Source organism: Colossoma macropomum, unplaced genomic scaffold, assembly GCF_904425465.1.
Source record: "Colossoma macropomum unplaced genomic scaffold, Colossoma_macropomum, whole genome shotgun sequence".
NCBI classification, from domain to species: Eukaryota; Metazoa; Chordata; class Actinopteri; order Characiformes; family Serrasalmidae; genus Colossoma; species Colossoma macropomum.
In genome coordinates, this window is record NW_023494807.1 from 5,251,813 (window position 1) to 5,279,391 (window position 27,579).

Genomic DNA, 27,579 nt, shown 5'->3' on the forward strand with positions numbered 1-27,579 from the left:
AAAAAATGAATGTATGTAAATATAGTACAGTGTGTTCATGTTAACCAAGTTAAAGGGGAATTCCACCAACTTTTCTAAATTCATTCAGATTGTTTTGATTTGAAATGATGCATTCTGATAAAACTTACTGCCTCAAATTTCTTTTCAGTGGTGGTGATGGGAACCTTGGCTCGCACTCTCAATAGTGCAAATATAGCCATTTTGTTCGCTATCCAAACTGACCAGAGACTCACATTAAGTTTTATATGCAAAGTTGATTGTGAAAAAATAATTTTAAATCTGATGTTTACTTTGGCGTCTATTTTTCCTGACAATACCCTTCGTTTATTTCTCCACCCTGCATTTATTTGACAAATATCTTTTACTAAAAGGTATTTGTAAAACAAATGCAGGGCAGAGAAGTGAATATAGAAATATAGAAAAAGAAGTAAATGTGAGATTGTACAAATATGCTGCCTGATGCCTGACACATTGTTTTATGACAGTTTTGTGATAAGGCTGTGGTGTAAAACGGTCTTAGGCCACAACCTTATCACAAAACTGTCATAAAACAATGTCTCAGACGGCATATTTGTACCCCCTCATGTAATAGCTTCCTAAAAGGTAGGGCTGCCCAAATTGTCTCCCACGAGCCAAAGCTGGCTTGTGAGGCCATTTGATTTGGCCTGCCAGAAAGTTACCCTAATCCACCACTCCCTCAGCAAATGATATGATGCTATATGTAACTTTTTAAATTCTTATTTTCTGTTTAAAGTTGTATTTTGAAGTATTCTGATAACAAAATATAATCTAATGTTCTAAAATACATTTTGCCCTGTTGAGGTGGTCCCATGACCACCATTGTAAACATTTCTGACTCAGTTATTTTTTCTAGAATTATGCATTTCATGGCAAATCACTCTGAATGACTTTGTTTACATCTTAACTTCTAAAATGGGGTGGACAGGTGAGAACCAGAGGTTTTATTGGTGTGGCACACTGCAAAGAAAAAATCGAAATAAAATAGCATTTCTGCATTAAAATGACACAAAAAGTGATGCGTTGTTTTTTCTGTGCATAACTAAATCTATCCGTACCTGAATTAAATATAGCATCAGCACAATTATTGCCAAAAGTAAACAGAAAAGCAAAACTGTGTTGATGTAACTTTTTATTATTGACAGCAAAACACAGCATGCAGTATCAGATGCATATAAAATATACAAATATAGTATATACATGCACACATTTGATAGGGGGATATACATAATTACACTAAAATACTGAAGTACATGCATGCTTTAACAGTTCTTATAGCTTTTTGCTTTAAATAGGGCTGGATTTGTTCAATATAATGTTCCATCTCCTTTTCGAAGGTGACAAAAATTGGCCTTTTGCCTTAGGATATACACTTCTGAATATAAAACTGAGCCAATAAATGCATGTGTTGATGTAACATATTTTAGTCATTCCTGAGGAAATAATGTATTTGAATCAAGTGAATTAAATGCATCACTTTTGTACAGTGCATAACTTCGACTTTAATAAAAACATTTTACTCACGAGTCTAATGATTAGAAAGCTAGCCCGACAGCACTGTGTCAGGAAAGCTATGCATGTGTTCAACTGTAAAAAGTAGTTAGCATAATAAACGATTATAACAGGCTAATTTTTGATAGTTAACTCATCTAACCATCTCACAGCTTACTTCATAATGTAGCTCGCCTTAAGATACACTAACTATTAACTGCAGCGCCATCAGCCTAATAAAAAACAAACAAATAAACAAAAAAACAACAAGCCATCACAATTAATGTAAAAATACCAGATGTTTAAAATATCACACGTGGCCAGCGTAGGGTTCTCCTTTAGCAGGTGTAGCCAGTCAGCAGCCTGTCCATGTTGTCCACCCTCACACACACACACACACATATGCAAACACATACACACACACACTAACAGCAGGCCATATAGGAGGAGAACAGAGTGAAGGACACAGCACCTCCACACTTTTATTCCCATGGGTTCACCCAACACCACATGTGTAATACAAATGTGTGGGGGGTGAACAGAGTGAAGACACTGAAAACGTGTTATTTTATATGTTCTTCAAAGAAAATGAGGGAAGGCCAAGAAACCTGAGGTTGAAATTATAATAAATCGCATCATTTTGTCTTTTGGTAAACATTTAAAATGTTTACCAACACCACACAAGGGTTAACGATGGCCAAGCTTCTTATTAGGATGGCACTGGCCACCCTGGCCACCTCTTGGCAACACCTCTGTTTAATAGTGCAGACATTTTGAAAAGAAATGGTGAAGTTACCCTTTAATCTTGGTGTCTTTGGGCTGTTTGAATGCATTTGTTTTTGTTTGTTTGTGCATGGAGACCAGCTGGATGTCCCACCAGCGTCAGATTTTGCATGTTTTGGATCATGATCATCATGTTGGGTCCCCCCAAAGAGCTAAATGCATGCCCACACACACACACACACACACAACTTAAAAAAATACACAGATTATGAACGCCGTGCTCCACTCAGGTTCTCTTTTACATTTAGCTGCATTTCAGTGACGGGCAGCACTGGAGCCCTCCCCCCCTTTACTGCAGTACTGGACTGAAAAAAGAGCTAAATATACCCCCCTCCCCACATCTTACACCACGACACCCCGCACCTCGCAGTTCACAACATCCACACCAGCCACCGCACATCCCCACTGTACAATCAGCACGGATGCATTAAGACAAACCCAACACTCATCCCCCACCTTTTTCTTTTCTTTTTTTTTCCTTTATTGTGGGGGTCTACATCTGCTCTCCAAAACTGCTTGACCTCCTCAGAAAAGCGGACCTAAGGTCAGTATTTAAAAGCTCATCTTCACTTATAGGGGCTACTCTTTCAGTGCAGTGGACTAGCGCGCGCTGTGCATCTCTGCCCTAATCAGCACTGCCTTACAGTGGCATTTCCAGCGTGCATGCGCTTCTCTTCACCTCCGTCCATTAAAGCTCGCTCATAGTGCTTTTTTTTTGCTTTTTCTGCTCAACTTTAATGAGCACCCAGTCAAAGCTGGCTTTACAGGGGTTTCTTGTGAATTATCTGCTGCTGGAGATCACATAGCACAGCAGATGCCGCGCGCTGTAGCTAAAATAGGAAGAAGGCTGTGCAGAGCAGCTGACGGTGCTCTTTCTGAGGAGCTGTGAACCGAGGCACTCCCATTTAAGTCACTAACTCTCGAGCCTACAGTCCGCTGGGGTTTAATGGGCGAATGACTGTACTTCTATAGAACCAGCTTGAGTTTTTGATCCACCTTTCCACCTTTATGCGCTTGGGCTAAAGAATGAAGTTGCATTCATGTCCATGTCTAAACTTTTCATTTACATTCAGTCTATATGTTGTCGGAGCACAGATCTGACGGAAGTGTTATCAAATCGACTAAACCATATGGATAAAAGTTTATTTTTCACCCTCCACTAAAATTCTCGCATTAAATTCAGTCTTTTGGTCACGTGGGAATGCTATAGATAAGCCCCATTGTGACTGAAAGTATGAAAATTAGATGTCAATCATAATATAATTCAAATGATTGCTGTTTGATGTTCTTTCAAGGCACAGCCATACAACATTTTCTCACTTTCGATCAAACAGGACAGAAGCAGTTTTCCATGTGGTACTAATTTTAGGGGGTGAGCATGAATGAGTTAATTTAAAGGGGAACTCCAACCAACTTTTCAAAATTTCTACATAATTTAATGGTTTGGATGGAAACAAAGTCATTCAGAGTGGTTCGGCCTGAAATGCTTCGTTCTAGAGGAATTTACAAGTCAGACTTGTTCACAGTGGCGGTGATAGGAACCAGACGTCCACCTCTATAAGCTCCCTCGCAAAACATTATTACACAAAATGGTTATGAATACGCTGCCTGATGTCTGAGATATTGTTTTACGGTAGTTTTGTGCTACATTTTTGGCATAAACGTCTCGTCAATCCCTTTATTTTAATCCATTCAAGGCGGAGGGATACATGCAGGGCAAAACAGTCCCCAAAGATTTACTGTTTTTATCATCATCAACATTACATGTATGCACTCAAAAGACACGAGTAGGTTCACTGATGGTTAAAATGGCTATATTTGCATTACAGACGTGGACATAAAGACACATAAGACTTCAAATGAAAGGCTAAAATTGACTGAATTAATGGTTTGCATGGTTATTATAATGTCCATGCCCGTTTCTGACGCAACCTGGGCTAGTTGGTCTGGCTTGCAATCTACAGCTTTCAGAAAGCAAATAACTTGAGCTACTTGCTTGACTAAGAATGGCCTGGGTTCAATTCCCGGCCGGGCGACCAGGGTCATTTCTGTGTGGAGTTTGCCTGTTCTCCCCGCGTCTGCGTGGGTTTCCTCCGGGTACTCCGGTTTCCTCCCACGGTCCAAAAACATGCAGTCAGGCCAATTGGATGTGCTAAATTGCCCCTAGGTGTGAGTGAGTGTGTAAATGTGTATGTCTGTCTGTCTGCCCTGCGATGGACTGGCGACCTGTCCAGGGTGTATCCTGCCTTCCGCCCAATGACAGTTGGGATAGGCTCCAGCACCCCACCGCGACCCAGAAGGATAAGCGGTTTAGATGATGTATGTATGTATGTATGTATGTATGTATGCATGTACTTGCTTGACTGCATATTTGAGAGTATTATAAACTAAAAAAAAATTAGAATGGTGTAATCTGGGTGAAAAGCATTAAAACCTGAGGCGCCTGTTCCATTAGGTTGACAGCCTTTCTGACTGATTAATTCACAACAACGTTTCAGCTACACAGTCATGCAAAGACATCACTGCGTAGACTGTAATGTGGACAGAACACCATTAAAAGCCAGGAGAAGAAAACTCACAGGTGTTGAGGGGGATTTTTTTTTAAAAAACTGACATATTAGTAAAGTAATTCAGAGTAGTTTGTTGTGAAATACCGACTCAGAATTGTTTACTGTGGCTGCACGGCCACCGAATGTAACTGGCTCCAAAGCTTTAAACGACATCAGGTAAGGGTGGATTAATGATTGCTGCCTCCGCGCGATCGACGCGCCAAAATCAGTCAGCCAATCAGCGCGCGGAACTGTTTGGAACGTTCGAATTCCACTGAAGGAAAAAAACAAAACAAAACTCACGCGCTGTTACCGTTATTAGCATCTTGATAGCTGTTGTTCCATCAAACGCCTTTAGCCTCTTATTATAGATTATAAAAACGATGGTTTTTTGGATATAGTTACATTTTATGTTTAGTGTATGATCTTGTTTTTTTTTCCCACCGTAACCTTCATATTTTGTGAGTAGGCTTTTCTTTACACATTAGCTTTCTGAGAGATAATGATAGTGTAATTGTAAGGATAAGAAAAATAATAAAAATCCAACAGAACTCTTTAATATGGATTTAGAAACGGTTCTCTGCACGTTTGGGCTCTACAAAGACAGTGAAATATCAATATTTTAACATGTCTCACATCTGAACATACAGTAATGTTATCATTGTTCTGTAAATGAAATGGTTTCACTGTAAGGTAGTTAGAAATATAACTTAGCTTGGTTTATGGTGACCAAACCTCTCAGACAATAGAGTAAGAGAAAAGTTAGCTTGCGCTGCTAGCTGGTCATAATAGGTGTCGTTACATGAATGTGGCTTAGCTATATATTTTTTTGTCTGTTTTATATTCATACTTTACAGATAATATAGAATGGGCTAACATTAGGGCTGTTATATGCTAGTGTGGCCTAGTTATCCACTGATCAGCCATATTATTAAAACCACCTCCTTGTTTCTATGCTCATTGTCCATTTTATCAGCTCCACCTTCCATATAGGTGCACTACAATTACAGACTGTAGTCCATCTGTTTCTCTGCATACTTTGTTAGCCCACTTTTACCCTGTTCTTCAGTGGTCAGGACCCCCACAGGACCCTCACAGAGCAGGTACTATTTGGGTGGTGGATCATTTTCAGCACTGCAGTGACACTGACGTGGTGGTGGTGTGTTAGTGTGTGTTGCACTGGTACGAGTGGATCAGACACAGCAGTTGCTGTGAGTTTTAAGATGGACCAACAAGGAGTGTCTAATAGTGTGGAAAGTGGACATAGTGTTTACAAACTCCAGCAGCACTGCTGTGTCTGATCCACTCATAACACACACTAATACACAAGCACCTCGTCAGTGCTGAGAATGATCTACCCAAATAATACCTGTTCTGTGGTGGTCATATGGGGGTCCTGACCATTGAAGAACAGAGTTACAAAAGGCTAACTAAGTATGCAGAGAAACAGATGGACTACAGTCTGTAATTGTAGAACTACAAAGTACACCTATATAGTAAGTGGAGCTGATAAAATGGACAACGAGTGTAGAAACAAGGTGGTTTAAAAGTTATGGCTGATAAGTGTATAATATTTATTTGTCTGTGTTTTTGTTCATCAACACAACTGTCCCTCTTTTGTATCAAACAGATTCCCCTCAGAATTCGGTGCTAGATTTTGACAATGGGGATCAAGACAGCCCTTCCTAAGACTGAGCTCTACCTCTACACCTCTGTCCTCGCACTAGCTCTTTTATGGGCAGGCAGTTGGATCATAGAGGCATCAAGTGGTAAGTCATGCCATCTTTCTGAAAAGTGATGAAAATATGGCTAACACAAGGCCACACTCAATTCTGAAGGGTTGTGCAGTTTTAGCCTGTGGCGAGGATTAGACTATATTATCCCTGAAGGAAAAGACCCAATTAATGTTGTCCCAGTAGTGCCTCTGAACCATTTCTCTCATCGTCATATACTGAGATGAATTAACTCTGCTAAAAATAAAATAACACATTTAAATATCGTTTCACAGTTGTAATTGCAGTATTATATATTGAAAAGCATCACTTCTGCACATATCATGGAAAAAAAGATATAAACTGTGCTCTGTATTTAAGGTCTTTCATTTTTCCATGTCATCACTGACCTGTGCAGCATGCTGACCTACATTTTGCATGGACAGGCAGTTTGGTTTAGCAATTGAAGGGTGCCAAGCACTGTGCTGGCATGAGAGCAAAATATATTCTGCCATCAAATTCTTAGAAAAGTCATTTGTTCATAGTGAGTTGTGCAAATGTGGCAAAATCGATCCAAGAGTTAACCCATCACCACCCTCACACAAAAACACACACCACCAGCACCAGTATGCAGTGACACATATTATGTTATGATTATTTGCATTCCAAAAAACAAACAAACAAGATGTTCCTGAAATAGATCTGGTGCCCTAGATTACTGCAGTGTTAAACAAATATCTTGTCCTAATCAGTTTGCTCACAGAAGTCCATACAGTGCTGTGCAAAAGTCATAGATCACCTTTTATTTATTTATTTAATTTCTTGTTAATACAACCATTAAGTCCAAGTTCTTCATTTTTCAGCATCAGGAAAAAAGGCAGAAAGCATCTATTTCCAATAGATTTCCACAGAAAATTACACATAAACATCAACCACTAGATACAGTTTAAAAAACTGTATTTAGTGTATCCACTCTTTGCTTTAATTACAGCTTCCATTCTTTTTGAGGAGGCTTGCTTTGAGTTTTCTAAAGAAATCTGCAAAGAGATTTTCCCACACCATACAATGAAACTTAAGACTTAGAAATCGGTTGTATTAATGCTTCTTACAATACAAGTAATCCCAGCAGCTTCTTTGTTTGATTCACATTTTCGTCTATTTGTTTTTCTCTTTGTCCATTATCTATTATCATCCTTTCAGATCCATAGCGCTGAGTTGTCTGGAAGGATGGACAAAAACAATGGTGTATTTTTTCAGATCTGAAGCAAGAGTGGAGCTTGATTTTCTCCTCTCTCTAAAAGATCAAAGCTTTAAGTACTTTTTATCTGATGGTGGCAGTTATGATGGTCTGCCAGGTCATCCACAGCTGTTAGGAGTTTTCTACATATCTTTGACCATTAATCAACTTCTGTTTTTCATTTATTTTGACCTTCACCTTCCTTATGCCAGTGGATTATTTTTTACCTAATCTCAGACATATCTCCTGAAAAATGTATATCTTGTACTTATCATACATTGAACAGAAATATAAATGAAGGGTTGTGTCTGACAAAACTGTACTTTCTTGTGCTATGTAAGACTTTTCCAAGTCTATGTATACATTACATAGATATACATAATGTAGTTGACATATTGCACATTGGACAAAAAAAAAAAACTAATAATTGAGATGCAAATTAAAATATTTGCTTTGTGGAGGCTGGAATGTGAAGTATTTCCCTTTGCTTTACAGAGAATGTAAACAGGAAGACCTTTAAGGAGACTGTAACACCAGGATGGCACTACTTTGGAAGAAAAATGGTAAAAAAGACTACACTGGAATCATACATTCTAAGCATCCTTACTGAGAGAGCTGTAGATATAACCATGAAACCGAACTGTCTCAATTAGCATATATATCACGTTTTTGACTTGAACCACACTACGTGTCCAAAGAAGTGTTTAAAGACACTTTATCGTCCGACATTTCTTCTGAAATCTAGGATGTTGACAGGGAGTTTGTCCCCTTTTATGTAGTAACAGCCTCTACTCTTCTGGGAAGGTTTTACACTAGATGTTGGAACATTGCTTTGTTGATTGCATTCAGCCACAAGAGCATTAGTGAGTTCAGGTACAGATGCTGTATGACTATTCTACTACCCTAACAACAATCTAAGGATAGTGGTTACACCTCAGATCCACACAATTCCACACTTGTCATATCACCAAACACACTAGCTGCATTTCAGCTGCAGTTCAACCAATAGAAACACCTAATGTCAGCTCAACAGCTCAGAAATTGAGCCCAAGTATTAATGAACTTGCAGCAAAAAAAGGATGCCAAGTGTCTAGTTCAAGCAAATAGATTCAAGCAAATATTTCAAGTATTCTACTACAAGTTCCTATATTTTACTGAAATTTTTGCTATGTTGAATAAACAATGGCCAGTCCGGGTTATAACACTCTTTTCTACAGCCCCCAGATTGGTTGAGATTTTTTGATATGGCTCCTTTAGTGGTTGAGTTTGACACCCCTGCGCTAGCTGATGATTGGCATTGTGTATGATGGCCTTAGGCTCATGTGCAGATGCTTCACAGCCTCCAGTTCCACTGGCAATAGTCTAGATACTTTTGGACATATAGTGTGGTGATCATTGTTCTACGATGAAATCTCACCTGCGCATTAATTGATTTTCTCTCTCTAGGATGTGACTGACTTTGAGTGGGCGATGTGGTTCACTACTTTCCGCAACCACATCCTGTTTGCCCTCTCTGGCCATGTAATCTTTGCCAAAATCTGCTCCATGATTTCTCCCAAGGTGGGTATTTGTTCCTGACATTGTTCCTGAGAGCTCTCCCAGCAGTGCTGTGCTGTAACATTAGTAGCTATTAAAAATTCATGTGCATTTTAAGATTGCATCAGCTGGTATACATATCAGTTGTGCTTTGGAAGCTGATTACTAAAGAAAATGTCAATTGTGAGAAATCCATAACAAAGCTACTCCTTATTTCTGTGCATTGTAATGTTATATGCATTGTTGTTTTTCTGTTTTCTGCTTCCACTGAAGATGGGTATTGATGGGTGTAAGGTAACAATTTTGAGGCATTTGAAGACAGATTTACATTAGGTCCTCCTAAAAACTCTGTGCTTATTAAAGGATTACTAACTAGAGAATTACTTAAAAAAGTATAATTTTACTAAGTACATGTGCATCATAACTCAGGTATATTGTGCTATTACCTTATTAATTGGGACATAGATTTGTAAATGAATCTAATTTATACATCTTTTACTTCTTCTAATACACCCCCTTCATGATAACCATTTAATGATATCCTAATTCGTACGTTCACACATTCTAGAAAAAAATAACACTAACATTTAGTTATGCTGTCTTTCCCTGACACTTATCTAATGCCATAGCCTTTCACATCCTGATCCACAGAACAGGTCGCTGATCTACATGCTCTATGGCTGCTTGACGGTGCTCATCATTATGGGCTGGACATACATCTCTCTCATCCTGTCCCACTGCATCATCCTCTACAGTGTGGCCCTCATCAAGAGGAAGTGGCTCTGCTTTGTGGCTGGCCTCACCAGTCTGGCCACCTTCAAGATGGAGCCCTTCAACTCCTGGCAGGTGAGTGATTGCACTAATGATTAACTTTTTAAACTCCAGATTTATTATTCAGTTACTAGCTCTAAGGTTTATTATATTATATTATTATATTACTCAATAAATACTACTGATTATTTGGTAACTGTTATGAAACTAATATGTAATCTATGTAGTCATGAGAAAGAGTTGCCTAAACCGTGCACAGTTACCTGGAGTTTGGCGGTTAATTGTTAGTAGTAGAGCCATGCACCACACAAGCACAGAATGGTCTAAAGTCTTCACACTGTTTCTTCATTTTAGATCTATCTAAACTAAGTCTGAGTAACTTAATTAAGCTTTGTTATTTATTCTCTGGGTTCTAGGCTGGTTTTGTGACTGGCACATTTGAGCTTCAGGATATCCTGTTCTATGGAGGCTGTGGGTTCTCCATCATGCGCTGCATGAGTTTTGCCCTGGAGAACTGTGAGAAGAAGGATGGCAACTATACCTTCATGGATTTGATTAAGTACAACTTCTACCTCCCCTTCTTCTTCTTCGGACCCATCATGACTTTTGATCGATTCCACGTCCAGGTATTTCCCTTGTACTGTTAATACCACTCTGATACCACAACCATCAAGCTTATTTGTAACCATTCTATTTCTGTAAAATGTATATCTGATATTCAGATATCATCTGTGCATTGATATAGTTCACTACATAACACTGTGTTCTTGTATTTTCAGGCTAATGACCCTAACTTGACACGTAAACCCAGAGAAATGTGGAACATAACCATCCATGCTTTGGTGCACCTGGGAGCCATCTTAGTGGTGGATGTGTTCTTGCATTTTCTGTATATTTTGACCATCCCAAGCGACATGAAGCTGGTGAAAGAGCTCTCTGACTGGTCTTTGGGTCAGTTTTTTTATAATAAAAATGAGCATTTTATTTATACCTGTTGCAAATACATTGGATATTACCAGTGGCAAGCCATGATTACTAGAGTTAGGCCTTCACTTCGGACACACACGCATTTAAAGATTATAAAAGACATTGCATATGTTTTATTTATATTTTCAAGAGACATCAACATATATATTTACCTTTCACCAGCTTTACAGTGTGTCTTTCGGTTAACACCCCTGGCATAGAATTGGCAATACTGTTCTCCATTGCTAATGACTGATTAAAAATTATTTAAACTACCAGTGGCATTCACAGTCAGTGATGTATCTAGGAATTCAAGAGAGAACAATGATTTTTTTCTCACAAAATTGGTCCCACCCCTTGTTAATTTAAAACACGATTCATTCATTCATTCCACCGTCACTTCCTAATGATGTTGGTAGTTAATCTAAAGCGTGAGGCCTTCTGCCCAGCTCCTGAAGGCCTAACCAGTGGAAGAGCTTGCAATCCACGTAGATGTTGCAGGGAAAAAAAATCCTGATTGGACAAAAGCCCTGTTGTTACAAACCAAAACTTAAACAGTGAAATTAAAATATTACTGGATTACCTGCAGAGTTCAAATACAGCAAGCATGATGATTCCATTAAATAAAAAATAGGCCTTAACTACATTCTACACAGTACATACTATTTTCTGGGTGGGACTAATGAATGGTTTTTGTCATTCTTCCAGCTGGTTTGGCCTATTCCAACCTTGTATATGACTGGGTGAAATCAGCTGTCATGTTTGGTGTTATCAACACTGTGTCACAACTCGATCACCTGGACCCTCCCCAGCCTCCTAAATGTATCACCATGCTGTATGTCTTTGCTGAAACGTAAGTATTCGTATTTATCTTGCACTTTAAATGTTATAGAATAGTGTAATTATTTTTAATTAACAATTTTTGTATCGTTTCCATCTCACAGGCACTTTGACAGAGGAATTAATGACTGGTTGTGCAAGTAAGTAATATTCATTCATGTCAATCAATATATATGCTCAAAATATTTTTGCCAGCTAGTTTTCTGTTTTTTGTTTGTGATAATTCTGCAGAATATAGTACATTGTATACATAATGCAGTACTGAAAGATTTTGTATTTTGCTACTTAAAAAGCTTCACTGTCAGGGCCAAACCTTGTATCTCTAAGATGGTAACTTAAAAACTGAAAACTGAAAACTGAAGGAAAAAACCTTCTTTACCTCAGTGGAAGTTTTTCCAAGACATTTTAGACAATTTCTAGTTGACCATTCATTATGAAATAATGAATTATTCACACAATGTAAAGAGCAATTTCAAATTCTGTAAAAAACAAAATAACAAACAAACAAAAAAACAAGGTTGTGTCTTGACACTGGTGATATGTAATTAGAAAACTTGAATACATTGTAGCTGGACTCAGATCTTTGGCAAGCACTAGGATTTTTTTCTTTATGAGTGCTTCACATGCTTGTATCTCAGATATCAACAGGTTTAGAAATTATCATCCTTTATTTACTATCAAGGTACGTCTATGACTACATTGGAGGCAATCATGATGGAATCTTCAAGGAGCTGGTTGCGACAATCTCTACTTTTGCCATTACAACTCTGTGGCTTGGACCCTGTGAACTGGTCTATATTTGGTCTTTCTTCAACTGCTTTGGCCTGAACTTTGAGCTGTGGGTGGCTAAGCTCTTCTCTCTGCCACCTTTGTCTACTATTGAGGTAAGATTCTGGGAACACCCTAGATTGTAACACCTGTCAGTCAAATATAGCTTAATCCTTTATGATGGACAGATTGGACTCTTTGTGCTGAATGAGCAGCGTCTCACCAAGAGAGACAGAAGTCTTAAATCCACCAAAGAAGAACAGTTGTTTGGGCCTTATAACATCTTAAACTCCACAGAACTGCCGGTGGTTACAGACTTGCATTCATCACCTCTATAACTCAAGAATATGCTTTGTTTTCCTTGTAATTGCTAAAAATAATCGTAATAATGTAATAAAAATAAAAGATTTTAAGAGGTGAATAATACAATTTAAACTTTTTGTGATAAAGCTCAATAAGGACAAATGGCATTATCATATTCTTGTGTTTAATTTCAAAGGGTGTTATGTCTGAGGCAATGTCACGCCGCATCAGGGGATTGTTCAATGCTGTCAACTTCTGGCAAATTGTCCTTTATAACGTCCTCGCCCTGAACAGCCTTGATTTTGCTAAGCTGGTGGCCAAGAGACTGCTTTTCAAGGGTGAGTGACATATTGTACTGTAATAATATGCAAAGTAATACAGAATTACTGAAGTATTGCGCAGAAGCAGAGCACTATCCACAGTCCAATATAGTCAGTACATTTCTTTAAGCTTAAATGTGTTTTTGTGCAACAGTAAAACATTCAACAGAGACACTGCCTTCTAAAACCAGCTGTGTTTGCTTTTATTTCTCCCTCAGGCTTCCCTCTGTCCACTCTTTTGGTGCTCTTTGTGACCTACTGCGGCATTCAACTGGTGAAGGAGCGAGAGCGAAAACTGGCTCTCCTGGAGGAGCCGGAACCGGCAGAGCCTGGCAAACCCAAAACTGATTAAACAAGTGCAACGTGACGGTTCACTGAGTCCAAGCTTTCATACCAAACCTGAGCAGCCCCCGTCACCATGACCACTGCTGAACACAAGCCTGTTTTTTAAGCACAAGGCGTTTTTAACTGTGAAAAGTCCTCAAGTGCACTTGCTGTGTAAATGCCAACTGCCCTTTACCACAGACTCTCACATTCACACACTGAAACCAAGTGCATTTTTTTATTTAATTCATTTTATTTAAAACTATATTGGATCTTCAGAGAATGGGCTTGACAAATATTTTATGCAGATGTAATATATAAAACCATTAAAGCCAGAAATGCCATTTTGTGTTTGTCTGTTGTTGTTCTCCTCATCAAATTTGGTTTAACCTAATGTATGAATTAAAAATCAGTTATTTAGGCATTTTTCATGGAGGCCCTGTTTGAAAAGCAGCGTCACTAAAAAGCAAAAATGTCAGAAACTACACAAATGGGTTCAGCCTGTGAACTACAGTTACCCTTGTTATCCTCAGTGAGAGGATTAACTGACACAGTTTTGTATTATTCTGTCACATGATACAATATGGACAAATGTGTCTGTGAGAGTGCCCTACATCAGACTGCGGGTACCACAGGGGAAATAGGGTCAGTGAATAAGCCTGTAACCTGCACCAGCTACAGATTTTTTGGCTGTGCTGTAGTACAATAAAATGTATGATGTGGTCTTCATAATCTAGAGAAATCTAAATCTGACAGCCCAGCAAAACTATCACCATCAGATACATGCTGCTTCAGATCTGAAAACATACACAGGTGTTTCTGACCATCCCACACTATGAGAACACAACACTATGGGTCTGAAAGGATGTGTAGCTGAAAGTAACTCAGAAACGGAAAGAAACAAAAGATAAAGTTAAAAAGACATTGACAAAAAAGGAAACATTTTGAAAACATAAAGGCTGCTGATGTTTTCAGAACCACCACAGAGTCTGCATCATTGCATATGTTCGTGTTTACTTTTGTTTGGATTGTGAGAAGCAGAAAATGCAACCAGCTACTGAACTGAACAATATTCCTGCAGATTTATTTGAAAAACTGAAAGCATGTCTCTAAATGCTGAATAAATTCATATTAAATTTTAAATGTAGTTGTTGACATTTCTGTTCAATATGTTTCTGTTCTTCTGACACTGAAAAAATAATTAATAACTTGTACTTAGTGGCCTTTTGTCTGGAAATAAACAAAAGAGTGATATGTAATAAATACTGCAATCCAAATTGACAACATGATGTACTGTGAGGTTTTGATATCTGATCATCATTCCATGCTCTCCAGTTAAGTGAGACTTAATATTCAATTCACAGTGCAACCTGCCTGCTAGTGGCATAGTGTTTAAATCAAGCAAAAGTCCTGTGGAAGAGTATATTGTGACTGGTTCCTTGGAGAGCTGTTAATTTGACCTCAAACCAGGACTTTGCTCAACAGTCATTGTTCTCCCACTTTAGTCAGTAAGAACTTTGCACCCCCAAGAAAAACACTATGTTATCTGTAAGACCTAATGTGTGATGGTCTTCTTTGGCAACTTGTCAGCTGTTTGCCTGTTGGTGAAGATGGTGGAGAAGAAGTTGGGGGGGGGCAGAAGACTCGGGTTACAGCTTCTCCAAATGTGAGTCCTACAGCTTTGCTCAGGACTAAAAATAAACACAGCTGATGGTCCATGACAGCTGAACGGAGAAGCCACGCCACCACGCCAGCCTCCATTTCTCTCTCTTTGGGTCACACAGTTAATGCAGTCAGTCCAGCGGTGGGAGAGGAGACCCAGACCCTCCTACTGCCATATCACGCTAGTGCTCCGAAAACCCAGACAAGATGGCCGCCGAGCTAGTAGACCCAGTGACGGAGCCGCGGATGTACCAGCAGACACTCCTGCAAGATGGGCTCTGTGAGCTTCTGGAGAATGACAAGTTTGTGGACTGTGTCCTGAAGATCAATGACCAGGAGTTCCCATGCCACCGGCTGGTGCTTGCTGCCAGCAGTCCGTACTTCAAGGCAATATTCCTCTCAGACGTGGAGGAGAGCAAGAAACGAGAAGTTGTGCTGAAAGATGTGGACCCGGGTATCATGGGGATGATCTTGAGGTACATCTACACTTCTGACATCAACCTTACTGAGCAGAATGTCCAGGACATCTTCATGGTGGCCAACATGTACCAGATCCCTTCTATCTTCAGCGTTTGCGTGTCCTACCTGGAGCAGAAGATGGTCCTGAGCAACTGTCTGGCCATCTTTAGGCTGGGGTTACTTCTGGAGTGCCCCAGGCTGGCCGCCACAGCTCGGGACTACATCTGCGACCGCTTTGAGCTCATTGTCAGGGACAAGGACTTCCACCAGCTGGGCTCCGGAGAACTAGCTGCCATCATCACTTGCGATTCCCTGAACGTGGAGAAGGAAGAGACAGTCTTCGAGGCTCTGATGGACTGGGTGGAGTACGATCCAAGGGAAAGGCTGAAGGATGTGCCCGACCTCCTGCATTGCATACGGTTCCGCCTGATGGCGCCAGTTTACTTCAAGGAGAAAGTGGAGGGGCATCGGTTGATCAGAGTCAACCAGGAGATCAAGAAAGAATTGCAACTGATCAAGGATGTGCAAAGAGGGAAGCTGCCTAAAGTCAAAGGGTCATCCGGCAGGAAGGCAGGAGCCGCCGGAGCCGCAGAGGATGGGGAGGATGAAGATGAGGATGAGGAGGAGGGCCTGCTTCCAGGCATTCTGAACGATAACCCACGCTTTGGAATGTTTCAAACAGACTTTATTCTCATGATCAGCAACACGGGGACAGTCGCCTACGACCCTGCTGAAAATGAATGCTACTTAGCATCCTCATCAACCGAGATCCCAAAGAATCACTGCAGTTTGGTGACGAAGGAGAATCAGATCTTTGTGGCTGGAGGTCTCCTATACAATGAGCAGAACACAGAGGATGCCTTCAGCTCCTACTTCTTACAGGTAACATTACAGGAACACTGTTATTCATCTTTCCATTATTCTTTTCCGTACCTTGTTCCCTTCACGACATGACTAAATTTATCTGCATTACAAATGAATATAGTATGTCATACATCACTGGCTCTAAACACAATCAGTGATTCATCTATTGCTCATCAGGGATCAAAACAGCTGTTACGACTACATAGCTCATCTATCAATGTGGCTACATTTTGCATGACACACTTTGACTTCATTACCATGTTATAAACGTCCTGAATTAGCAGTTTGCGCAACTCAGTGTATGTACTGAAAACCACACATCTACATTTTGTAAGTGATCACAGAAAGGAACAGCACAAGCTCATTTGTATGCTGTACATTGTCTTATGTCTCTCTCGGCCAGTTTGACCCCATGAGCTCTGAATGGCTGGGGATGCCCTCAGTGCCCAACCCCCGCTGCCTCTTTGGGCTGGCCGAAGCCAACAATTCCATCTTTATCGTGGGTGGAAAAGAGCTGAAAGAAGGAGAACACGCATTACACTCTGTTATGATCTACGACAGACAGTGAGTACAGCATGGTCTTCTTACTAATGGAATAAAAATCCCATCAATTGATTTCCTGCCCAATTATGTCGCATTTGCTGTGCAAAAGTCAGAGACCGCCCATTTACTTAATTTTCAGTTAAAACAGCCATTAAGTACAAGTTATTGATTTTGGAAAAAATGTTACTTTTTTTCCAGTATGTAATGTTGCTTTTATTGCAGCTTCCATTCTTTTTGGGAGACTTCTTTTCGGTTTTGCAAAGAAATCTGCATAAATCCGAGTCTCCAAAGTTCGGTCTTAGAAGTTGCTTCCACTTTCTGCTTCTCACAGTCCATAAAATCTTACTTCACATCTCAGATGTCCATTTTCGATGTTGCAGTGCAACTTTTCTTCTTTTTTGTCTATTTCCTTTTCTTTGTAACAGCTTTTTGACAGCTATAAAACTTTTCAGACCCATAGCGCTGAGTCGTCTTCTCACAGTGGAAGGATGGACAGAAACACCTGTGGATGTTTTCAGATCTGAAGCAGCTTGATTTTCTCCTCTCTCTCAAAGATTTAAGTGCTGTTTATCTGATGAGGACAGTTTTGGTGTCTACCAGGTCTTGCGGGTGTTTGTTAGGAATCTCATTTTCTCTGCATTGGAAACTTATTTGCCTGTAACAAAAATGAATAACTAGTAATTAATGGCAGTTTTGACCAGAAACAGAATGGACAAAAAGGTGGTCTCTAACTGTTGCACAGTACTACAAATGTCCTTCAAGAATTGTTAATAATCCTTCTTAAGAATTTAGAATGACACTATCTGTTCTTCTTTCTTGCCCACAGATCATTCAAATGGGGAGAATCAGACCCTCTTCCATACTCAGTCTATGGGCACGGCACCGTCTCTCATAATGGGCTCATCTATGTACTGGGTGGAAAATCAGAGAGCAAGTATGCTTGTCTTTCTTGTCTATTCTAACCTAAATAAGGGAACACTTTATCTAAGGGTGGCAGCCAGTTAGCATTAGGCACTTGGTCATGATTTTATTAGCATTTTTGGGTGAAGAATTGCCTTTACAAATACATAATGCTCTTTACAAACTAACTGTATATTACTGCAGAGAAAATGTCTGAGGTCATGCCCTCACCTGAAGGTTTTATGTTGTGTTAAAGGAAGTGCTTAAGGAGAGTATGTGTTTACAACCCATCTAAGTTTGAGTGGAAGGAGCTGGCCCCTATGAAAACTGCTCGCTCCCTGTTTGGTGTTGCCGTCCATAATAACAAAATCTACGTGGTGACCGGAGTCACCGACAACGGCCTGACCAGCAGCTCAGAGGTTTACGACATTGCCAAGAATACGTAAGTGACACATCTCAAACTGCCATGGCAACCTCTTAGCGGCATTGCTGCCTAAAACCGCTAGCATTCATTATGCTAGTTGTCATGTTAGGTAACGTTCTGTCATGTAATGTTATAATCTTCTTAGCACTGCATCCCTCAACCTCATCAATTTGACTCACAATTTTGTATCGTTTTTGTGTTTTGGTGTATCAGTGTTCTCTAACTACAATACCCAGCATGCAAGTGGGAACCATCTTTTTATGGCAATACAAATGACAACTGCTAATATATAGTAGCTTTTAGCTAATGGGCATCCTTCTGCATTAGTTAGTAAGGAAGAAAAAAAAAAAAACAGTCCATCCCAAAGGAGTTGTAGTTTTCCCAAACGATCCTCCCACCTTCAAGATGCATCATCAGAAGGTGGTTTTCTTATTCTTTAAATGGGAAAATCCTACTGTAGAGGTCACTACTTATGCTAACCAGTGTGGAGATCCACAGGACAACAGAAGTAAAAAAGATGGTACTTTAGGGGTTCTTTAGTAAAGGCAATGGTTTTATATAGAACCATAAATACTCAAAGAACCCTTGCATGATTAAAGGTTCTTTGCTTCATGAAATGTTTCCTCAGATTGATGAAGAATGTGCTGTATATGGTTCTATATAGAATCTTTTTGAAACGGTTCTATATGGCACCAAAAAGGGTTCTTCTATTGCTACAAGCTTGACATCACAATAGAAGAACGCTTTTTGGTAATACATAGAACCATTTTCATATACAGCCATCTACATTGCAGCAGTTTCCATCATTTCACCATGCAAAGAACCCTTTAGTCATGCAAATGGTTCTTTGAATGTTCATGATATAGAACCATCATATATCATATATCCATGATATATCTTTACTAAGGAACCCTCAAAGAACCATCTTTTTTAAGAGTGCATTTCATACTTAAAGGTTTTTTTTTTGCATCGTGAAATTGTTCTTCAGATTGATGGAGTATGTCTTATATGGTTATATATAGACCAAAAAGGGTTCTTCTATTATTAAAAGCTTGACATTGCAACAATAGCAGAACCCCTTTTGTTGCTATGTAAAACCATTTTAAAAAAAGGTTCTTTAAAGGACCATATACAAACATTAAAGAACCATTTCAGTATGCAAAGAACCATTTAAGTATGAAATAGTTCTAGAACTCATCGTTCTAAAAAAAACACTGCATTTACTAAAGAACCCTTGAAGACCCATCTACACTGCAGTTCCTTCGGACTGTAACCATGCACCAAATTACGACATAGATGGTAATGTTTCTATGGGAAAGCATCAAAAGTTGTCTCATACGTTCCTGATGTCGCAGGTGGTCAGAGTTCACTGAGTTCCCTCAGGAGAGAAGCTCTCTGAACCTGATTGAGCTGGCCGGTTGTCTGTACGCAGTGGGAGGCTTCGCCGTGATGCCCAATGACACCACTGAGAAGCTGGAGCCCACTGAGATGAATGATATCTGGAGGTGAGTCATCAACTATAATATAGATGCCTTTTATTAGAATTTTATCACTGTTTATCACTGTTTTATCACTTTGACTGACTGTCAAAATGATGGCTTCTTTTCTTGAGATCATGACTATGTCAAAATAATTGCCTGAGAGTTTGACTGTCTAAATATGGTTTGTTATCCAGAAATTATGACTAATTATGTCAAAATAATGTCTTATTTGTCACAGGATATTTCCACAATGTTAAAATAGTAAATGTGCAGCACCGGCCTTCATTATTACACCCCTATAACATTAAACACACATTTACAAATGATAAAAGCTGTTATTCAACTCCCTATAAAAAATGCTCTGTTACTTTTGCCCCAAATCAGGAAACCATGGGTTATAAATACATTGCCTCATGTCTGAGAATTATTTTACGATCTTCACACATTTTAAAATAGGATTTTGGCCTAAAATTAGTTTTTTTAAAAATAGTTCCCAAAGGAAACATTTTCATATAAAACCTTAGAAGACACACATAGGTTCATTGGTGGTTTTGCATAGTAAATAAAATGGCTATATGTGTGTTGTAAACATTACAAACTTACACTACACTACACTGTACCTACACTGTAAAGAAATCAGTGTGTTTCTCTACAATGAACAATATCACAACAAACCACTCTGTAAATGTCTGTTTACATCTCAACTATTGAACTCAACTGTACCGAGATTTTGAAAAATCAATGTAAATCCCCTTCAATGAACCATTTGTCATCTGAATGTGTGAATCAAGTTGATATGATTAGAGCTGCAATGAAACTCTACAGGAGAATCACCAAGAGCAAAGCAAATAAGAACACTTTGGTTAGACATAATTGTCTCTTCTATGTTGAACCTCAATTATCTCCTGTCCATTACAAACTTTTGGCCAGTAGTGAAGGTAATCAGCACTGTGATCTAAGGCCAGTGGTGCCTGCATTCTTTTAAAGAATCATAACTGAATCGAATCACTGTAATATTCATATAAAGATGTACTGTGCCTCACAGGTTCGATGAAAAGGAGAACTGCTGGAACGGGATGCTGAGGGAGATCAGCTACGCTTCCGGAGCCACAGTATTAGGAGTGCATCTCAATGCTTTGCGACTCACCAAGATGTGATCGACAGCATTCATAAGCTAATAGACAGAAATGTACATTCATTTTAGAGTACTGGAATATACTGAGAGGTTTTAATGGTCACATATAAAGTGCACACACTTTCTGAAGATAATGTATGTTCCTGGAAGAGTGTAAAAGCCGGACAGCAGGGGGAGACAAAGAATGGACCACTACAGGATTTCAAAGCAATGCGTGGAAACATGAACTCATGGTGAACTTTTGGACTGCAGGAAAGTTTGATGCAATTTACATGTCCATGTTTGTGTATTTGTATTATTCACATCTTTATTTGAGTTATGCTGAATTTGAATAATATTCGCTCTATGATTTCCATGTGAAAAATAACAAATGTAGTAGTTACAATGCGTGACATCACAACAGATTGGAATATAAAGTTGGTGAAAATACAGATATCCATATGCCATCCACTTGCATGATGAAACTGAATGATATTTGGCAGTCTAATATGTACTGCACAGTGCAAGAGTCAGAGAACACCCTGCATTTACTTCATTTTCAGTGAGTAAGTTTTCAGTAAGTTTTTCAGTGACAAGAAAAAAAAGAAGAAAACATATTGTCGCTGTCCAAAACAAAAAAAGCAAGTGTCTCCATTTCTCTTGATTTTTATTTTTCTATGACATTTGAAAATGGTAACTGTCCTTTACGTGAAAATTTTGGGATGAATAGACCAATAGAAATGCTCCAAAATCATTTGGAATAAAACCTTAACATTAACATATTAAAAGTTAAGAATTCCTTCTTGTAAAGTTACTGTTTTGGAGATGTTTTTCTTTGGACAGCGATGATACACACAGACACACCATAGCCACTCATCCTCTTGTGTTATAGTGAGTGCTGGAGCCTATCCCAGTGGTCACTGGGCGGAAGGCAGGTAACACCCTGTACAGGTGGCCAGTCCATCACAGGGCAGACACACAGCCATACACATACACACACACACCTAGAGACAATTTAGCATCTCCAATTCACCTGACTGCATGTCTTCGGACTGTGTGAGCAAACTGGAGCACCTGGAGGTTTCACGGAGAGAACATGTATTCTCCACACAGAAAGGTGCCTGGACGGGGAATCGAACCCAGGCCCTTCTGGCTGTGAGGTGATATAAAACATTCAGTATCTATTGTGTCCTCTTTGCTTTTACAGCTTCAATTCTTTTCAGGAGACTCACTATCTCACAATCCCAATTACAAATTTAGGCTCACCAGTCTATAAAACTGTACCCCACATCTCAAATGTGCAGTTTCAATGTTTTGACTGGAAACTAATTTAATGAAGGGTGGTCTCTGACTTCTGCACAGTGCTCCACAAACAAAGAAAAATGAAAGGACATAACTGTACACAAAGCAATTAGTGTTCATCCATCCAAAAAATCTGAAGTACATGAGTGTTGAGAATCAACAAGGATGTTCCTTTAGGTTTTTACAGATATAATAGGCAGTACAGTAGATGACGGAATATAAACATCACCTTTAGATTCCATAGTTTCCATAAAAGATTGCCTTTCATGTAACAGCAAAACTTTAGACATACCAGTATCACTACAAAAACCGTTCAAACTGTCCATTTTACCACCTTCTTTTATAGTATGATTAACCAACATACTGTATCTTTTTACTTCACAGCTGACATTTTTCCATCCAGAACTGACAAAGTAGCAAAAACAAGCTGCTTCAAAAAGAACCTGAGCAGCTTAGAGGGGCATTCTGGCTTAAAACTTATTATTTAGTATGTTATTTATCATGTTATGTAATATTCCGTATAGCAGCTTCGCATCCCTCATTCTCATTCGTTTCACCGAAATCAAGATTTTGTGTTTTTGTCCATCACTGTTTTCTCACTACAATACCCAGCATGCATTACGCAAATACATCACAATCACTGGGAATCCCACCAGCACTCGATAAATCCTCACTGTTAGCCACTGACCTAAAAAATAACTTTGTGTTAGCTGGCATTAGTGATATAACACTAAACTCAATTGGTCGTCAAACTTTGTCTTTCTTTGACAGACTTCAAGTATTTACTTCCTCCTTCAAAATACATAATCAGAAAGGGGGCTTTTTTAGTCTTTAAACCAGGAGATCTTCCTCATAAGACTATGCAGCACTGCTGTAAGAGGCAAGTCGGCATGTTTAGAACAGATGTAGCGATAGTTACGTTTTTCATTTTGGCCAGAATGCCCCTTTAACAGTACAGGCCCCTCTTTCTGGTACAGAAAACATTGCACTTGTAGTTGAACTACACTTTCCAATTCTCCAATTAGAACGGTTTAGAAATACCTGAACCATTTTAAGTTCAACTGGGGAAAACAAACTGGCAAAGACATTGTGACAATGTTCAGAAAGCAGCATATATACTCTGACTGCCATTATAATTTACAAGGAATACAATATAAAAGACATAAGAGTAGATACATATGTATTTGGGCTACAAGCCACCATAACAACTGTATACAGTACAACATGTTAAAACCACTATTTTAAAGTGCCTACTGCAGTGGCTTACACGATCCCCCCGGGGGAATCGCATGCACTGTGTAGTTTAGTCTTTGACCCTGATGTTACAGACAATATATCAGTTTTAATAATACTTCATAGAACTCAGATAGAAGCTGACTGACCCAGCTATGTCCCACCTACAAATGCGTTCTTTCGTAGAAAATGTTGGATGAGCTTTACAGATGCCGGCAAAAGTTCAATTCAACCTAATGAGAAATTATAACCTTAAATCTGACATGATTTTGAGAAGGAGTGGCCAGGGTATTGCCCCATAAAGGAGACCCCAAGTGACCTTCATGGTGCAATGCCATGGTCAGCAGACTTTTCACAAATACTGAAAAAAACTGTCATTTTTGAGTCAAGTCAGGTGGTGCGACCCCAGGAAAACCATTCAACGTGTATTACTAAGGCAAGGAAATTATTTGTAGAGAATTATTATCATAGTAATGTTCATTTATTTCAAAAACATGCATAAACCTGAGTTCAAGGACTAAAGTTTATATGGGTGTCCAAGTACAGACTAATTTATACTGATATAAAATAGTGGCAAATAATTTTAAAGTATATTTTTATTAACATGTGGTTGCATCACCTGACACTTTTAGTGGTAAAATTTGATGATGCTGTTTAAAAATCATGGTATTGTAAAAGCTATGGAAACATAAGAATCATATCGCCACTGTTGCAACAAAACATTGTATCTCCAAAAAAAGTAACTTTTAAGGAGAAGATAAAAACCTTAACTTTCAATGTGAGTTAATGCATTAAGATTTTATTGTAAGTTATGTTGGACCATTTCTACAAGTCCGTTCATCTAAATGAAATTTAGATACAGCATAATTGAACGTGTTTTTTTTTTTTAATTATGTCAAAAATTAACAACATTAACTTGAAAGTTAAAATCTTAGCAGTAGCTATCAAGAGCGCATTTGTGGACGGAGCACGGACAGGCCAGTTGTCAAGACCTATTTAGATGAATTGGCTGTATTAGAGGAGGGAAAACACTAAACCACACAGTGCAACCATACTAGAAGGATAAACCACTGGACTGTTGAACTAATTCTGCCCTTATATTTAGCCTAATTTTATTAGGACAGAGAATATAAAAAATAAAAGCTTTTCACGTAATACATGACTTCAACAAATGAATATGCCATTCTTTAACATGGGCACATTTAGCAATACGAACATACAGTACCATGTGGCTACATCCATTGAGAAAACCCTAAAATGACCGTATAGAAAACTATTTTAACTCCAGTCTGCTTTGAGGGATGTTGGGAATTGCCTTGGCACTGGCATTAGAAACAGTCTTTCACAATCTTGGCCAAACATCTAATCCCAGTGGAGTGGGAATTTGTATAAAAACATCCTATTATTACTTATTTTTTGTAATTTTATGTTTATATATTTTATTTTCTGTACAAACTGAAATCTGGAAAAAAAAAAATCTCTTTTTCTTAAAGCTGCACTATGTACTATGATTTTGTTAAAATGGAAAGAAATAGTATTATTAAGTTGGGAAAAAAATGCTAAATTATGGTGCGCATTTGAGTCGCTGTGTAAAGCCTGAAATAATGGTTTAGAGATTAGAGCTGTTGGGCTATCATACATCTTCATGTTTTAAAACCGTGCTCGCAATCATCTGGGAAAGGGTCCAAAGCACAACCGACCTTACAAAATGTTCTTCCGCATGTTGCATGCAATTACACATTTCGACCAGAGAGGTCTCCAAATCCCCAAAACGCATACAGTGTAGTTTTAATGAAAATGGAAAAAAGTCCAACAAACCTGTAAAATCTGTAAAACACTAAATAACTGACAATATTTGTGATTTAACATATGGGCCAGATTTACTAAGAGAGACTAATTACTGACAGTCTACCGACACTTTCATGGCCAGTTTAGCAGGTTATCTATTAAGAACTTCCATGCAAATGAACATGGGTCCAACTTTGTAATTATTACATGACCAACACATTATTAGCATGTGTTTGGCTCACATGCTGTGTATTAAAGCCTGTTTATTTCCAGATGACTAAAAATGACTTATTTTGACTTAAGTCAAAACAATGAGTTATTACTCATTGAGAAAGCATACGACTATTTAAACGTATGTAGTCCCATGGAAAATATGATGCTATTTTGACATCAGAATGAAAAATTAGTATTATTTTGACTGTTTTGAAACACAGTTCATTTTTCAGCTGTTGGGTTGAGCTGAACTTGTGTTCTGTGCCAAATGCATTTGGAAACCATGTCATTTGGTCATTTTTGAACACTATGATTTTGAGCTTAACATCTTGTCTACAGTGCAAACAAATAACAAAGTAAGGAGTAGCTTTGGTTAAGCAGGGATTGAGGAGTCAAAGAGGCTCAATATGTGCTTTAAACAATCATTTGGGAAAAAAAAACTGTTGAATCATTACTTAGGAAAAAGCTGCTCTTTGACAGAGCTGTAAGATAAACCCACAATATTAGAGAATGACATTAAAACACTGCTTTTGGAAAAGTATTTTTTAGCTTTTTTTTATTTCCTTCATCAGATTCTGAATAATCAAAAATAAATAACTGTGTTTCTTCAGCACTTACAACATTTCAGTATTTACTATCAGCTTCAGTAAATCAGACTTGATGCTTCATTATAATAATCTCTTTCCATTTTGCGCTCTGAGAGCAAAATTCCTATAAATGCAAAACTAATGAGGCAAAAGTGCAAAAGCGCCTATTAAGTATATCAGTATATTAAGTATAACAGCTACTTTTTAACACGAAAATAGGGTTTGCCATGGTGCAAAATGTTAGTATATCTGTCTCTATAACAGCTTGGAGATAAAATAGATTCACAAAATAATAAAAACACAATAAGCGACAATCCAAAATATTCAGTTTGCCGTAACTTTTCCTCTCTGATGGTACTGAATAAACAGATCCATTTACAGACGAATATTTCAACAGAAAACACACCTTCGTAACAATCACATTCATTCACTTAATGGTTTTCATTTCCATCCCAACCTTCAGTATGAAAATAGACTTGAAGAACTCACTGCATGTTAAATGAAGACTGCATTTCAACCTTGGATTTCTGTGGAATGCTAACATGTCTGTGATACTAGACATATAGTATAAGTGATGTCATTAACTATAGCTCTATATCTCTGTAGTATATTGAATATATATTTATATATATAGTAAATATAACTATAATTACATACATATATACCTCGAGGTTACTTTTAGTCTAGTTTTGTTTCATTATACATTTGAGAGTTATGTACTATAATACCAAAGATGGCACAATCACGTTTTTGCCCGTGGAGGTGATTTTCACTATATATAAAAAGACGACAGATTTTTTTTAAATGTAGTTGTACAGATGATATGAGATGAGAGATGGTCAGGAGACTGAACTTACACACTTTAGGGATGGGCATGAAAAAAAGGAGTCTGATCTCTCGCACTTTACGGAGAAGCTGAGGTTTGAGGAGCTGATTGTATTGTTTATGTAAAGTCTTTTTTTTGTAATAACCTTTAACAGAGTTGTCGCTCGAATTATGTTCAATATAGACTTGAGTCAATGTAGAAGAAAATGGCAGGTCAATTGGCTGTATAGCTTATTTATTTATTTATTATGATATTAAATTAATAAATATTTCCTCAAAAGTTCACCTAACTGGTAGTTTTATTGCAGCAATTGCAATTTGGTGTAACAATTTACATTGAAAAAAAAAAAGAAGAAGCCCAGCAACTCTGGTTGATGAACTTGCCTAATTTTTTGCTGGACTTTTACTCTCTCCAGTTTAACAGTCGTTGGTAATTCCCACCCACAGGTTACGACCCCCCTGTCACACAGTGCCACAGCCTCGGGGGAGAGCGTTTTCAGACAGGCCCCTGGATATTTAAAAAAAATGTTTTTCCTCCGTTTTCAAAAAATCTTCATCCACATAAA

The 27,579-nt window shown here is 38.4% G+C and overlaps 2 protein-coding genes across 2 annotated transcripts; both read left to right on the forward strand.

Moving 5' to 3' along the window:
- Positions 1-2,653: 2,653 nt before the first annotated feature.
- hhatla (hedgehog acyltransferase like, a) lies at positions 2,654-13,962 on the forward strand. Its single transcript, XM_036556638.1, has 12 exons — positions 2,654-2,836; positions 6,472-6,610; positions 8,286-8,353; positions 9,237-9,350; positions 9,978-10,172; positions 10,514-10,723; positions 10,877-11,048; positions 11,772-11,916; positions 12,008-12,043; positions 12,586-12,787; positions 13,171-13,312; positions 13,513-13,962. Exons 2-12 carry the CDS (start codon positions 6,505-6,507, stop codon positions 13,644-13,646), a joined length of 1,524 nt encoding a protein of 507 aa, XP_036412531.1. The 5' UTR covers positions 2,654-2,836; positions 6,472-6,504; the 3' UTR covers positions 13,647-13,962.
- A 1,373-nt stretch (positions 13,963-15,335) lies between these two features.
- Positions 15,336-21,536, forward strand: klhl40a (kelch-like family member 40a). Its single transcript, XM_036556284.1, has 6 exons — positions 15,336-16,621; positions 17,007-17,167; positions 17,973-18,080; positions 18,303-18,488; positions 19,826-19,975; positions 20,997-21,536. The coding sequence occupies exons 1-6, from the start codon at positions 15,488-15,490 to the stop codon at positions 21,106-21,108; spliced, it is 1,851 nt and encodes a 616-aa protein (XP_036412177.1). The 5' UTR covers positions 15,336-15,487; the 3' UTR covers positions 21,109-21,536.
- The last annotated feature ends 6,043 nt before the right edge of the window (positions 21,537-27,579 follow it).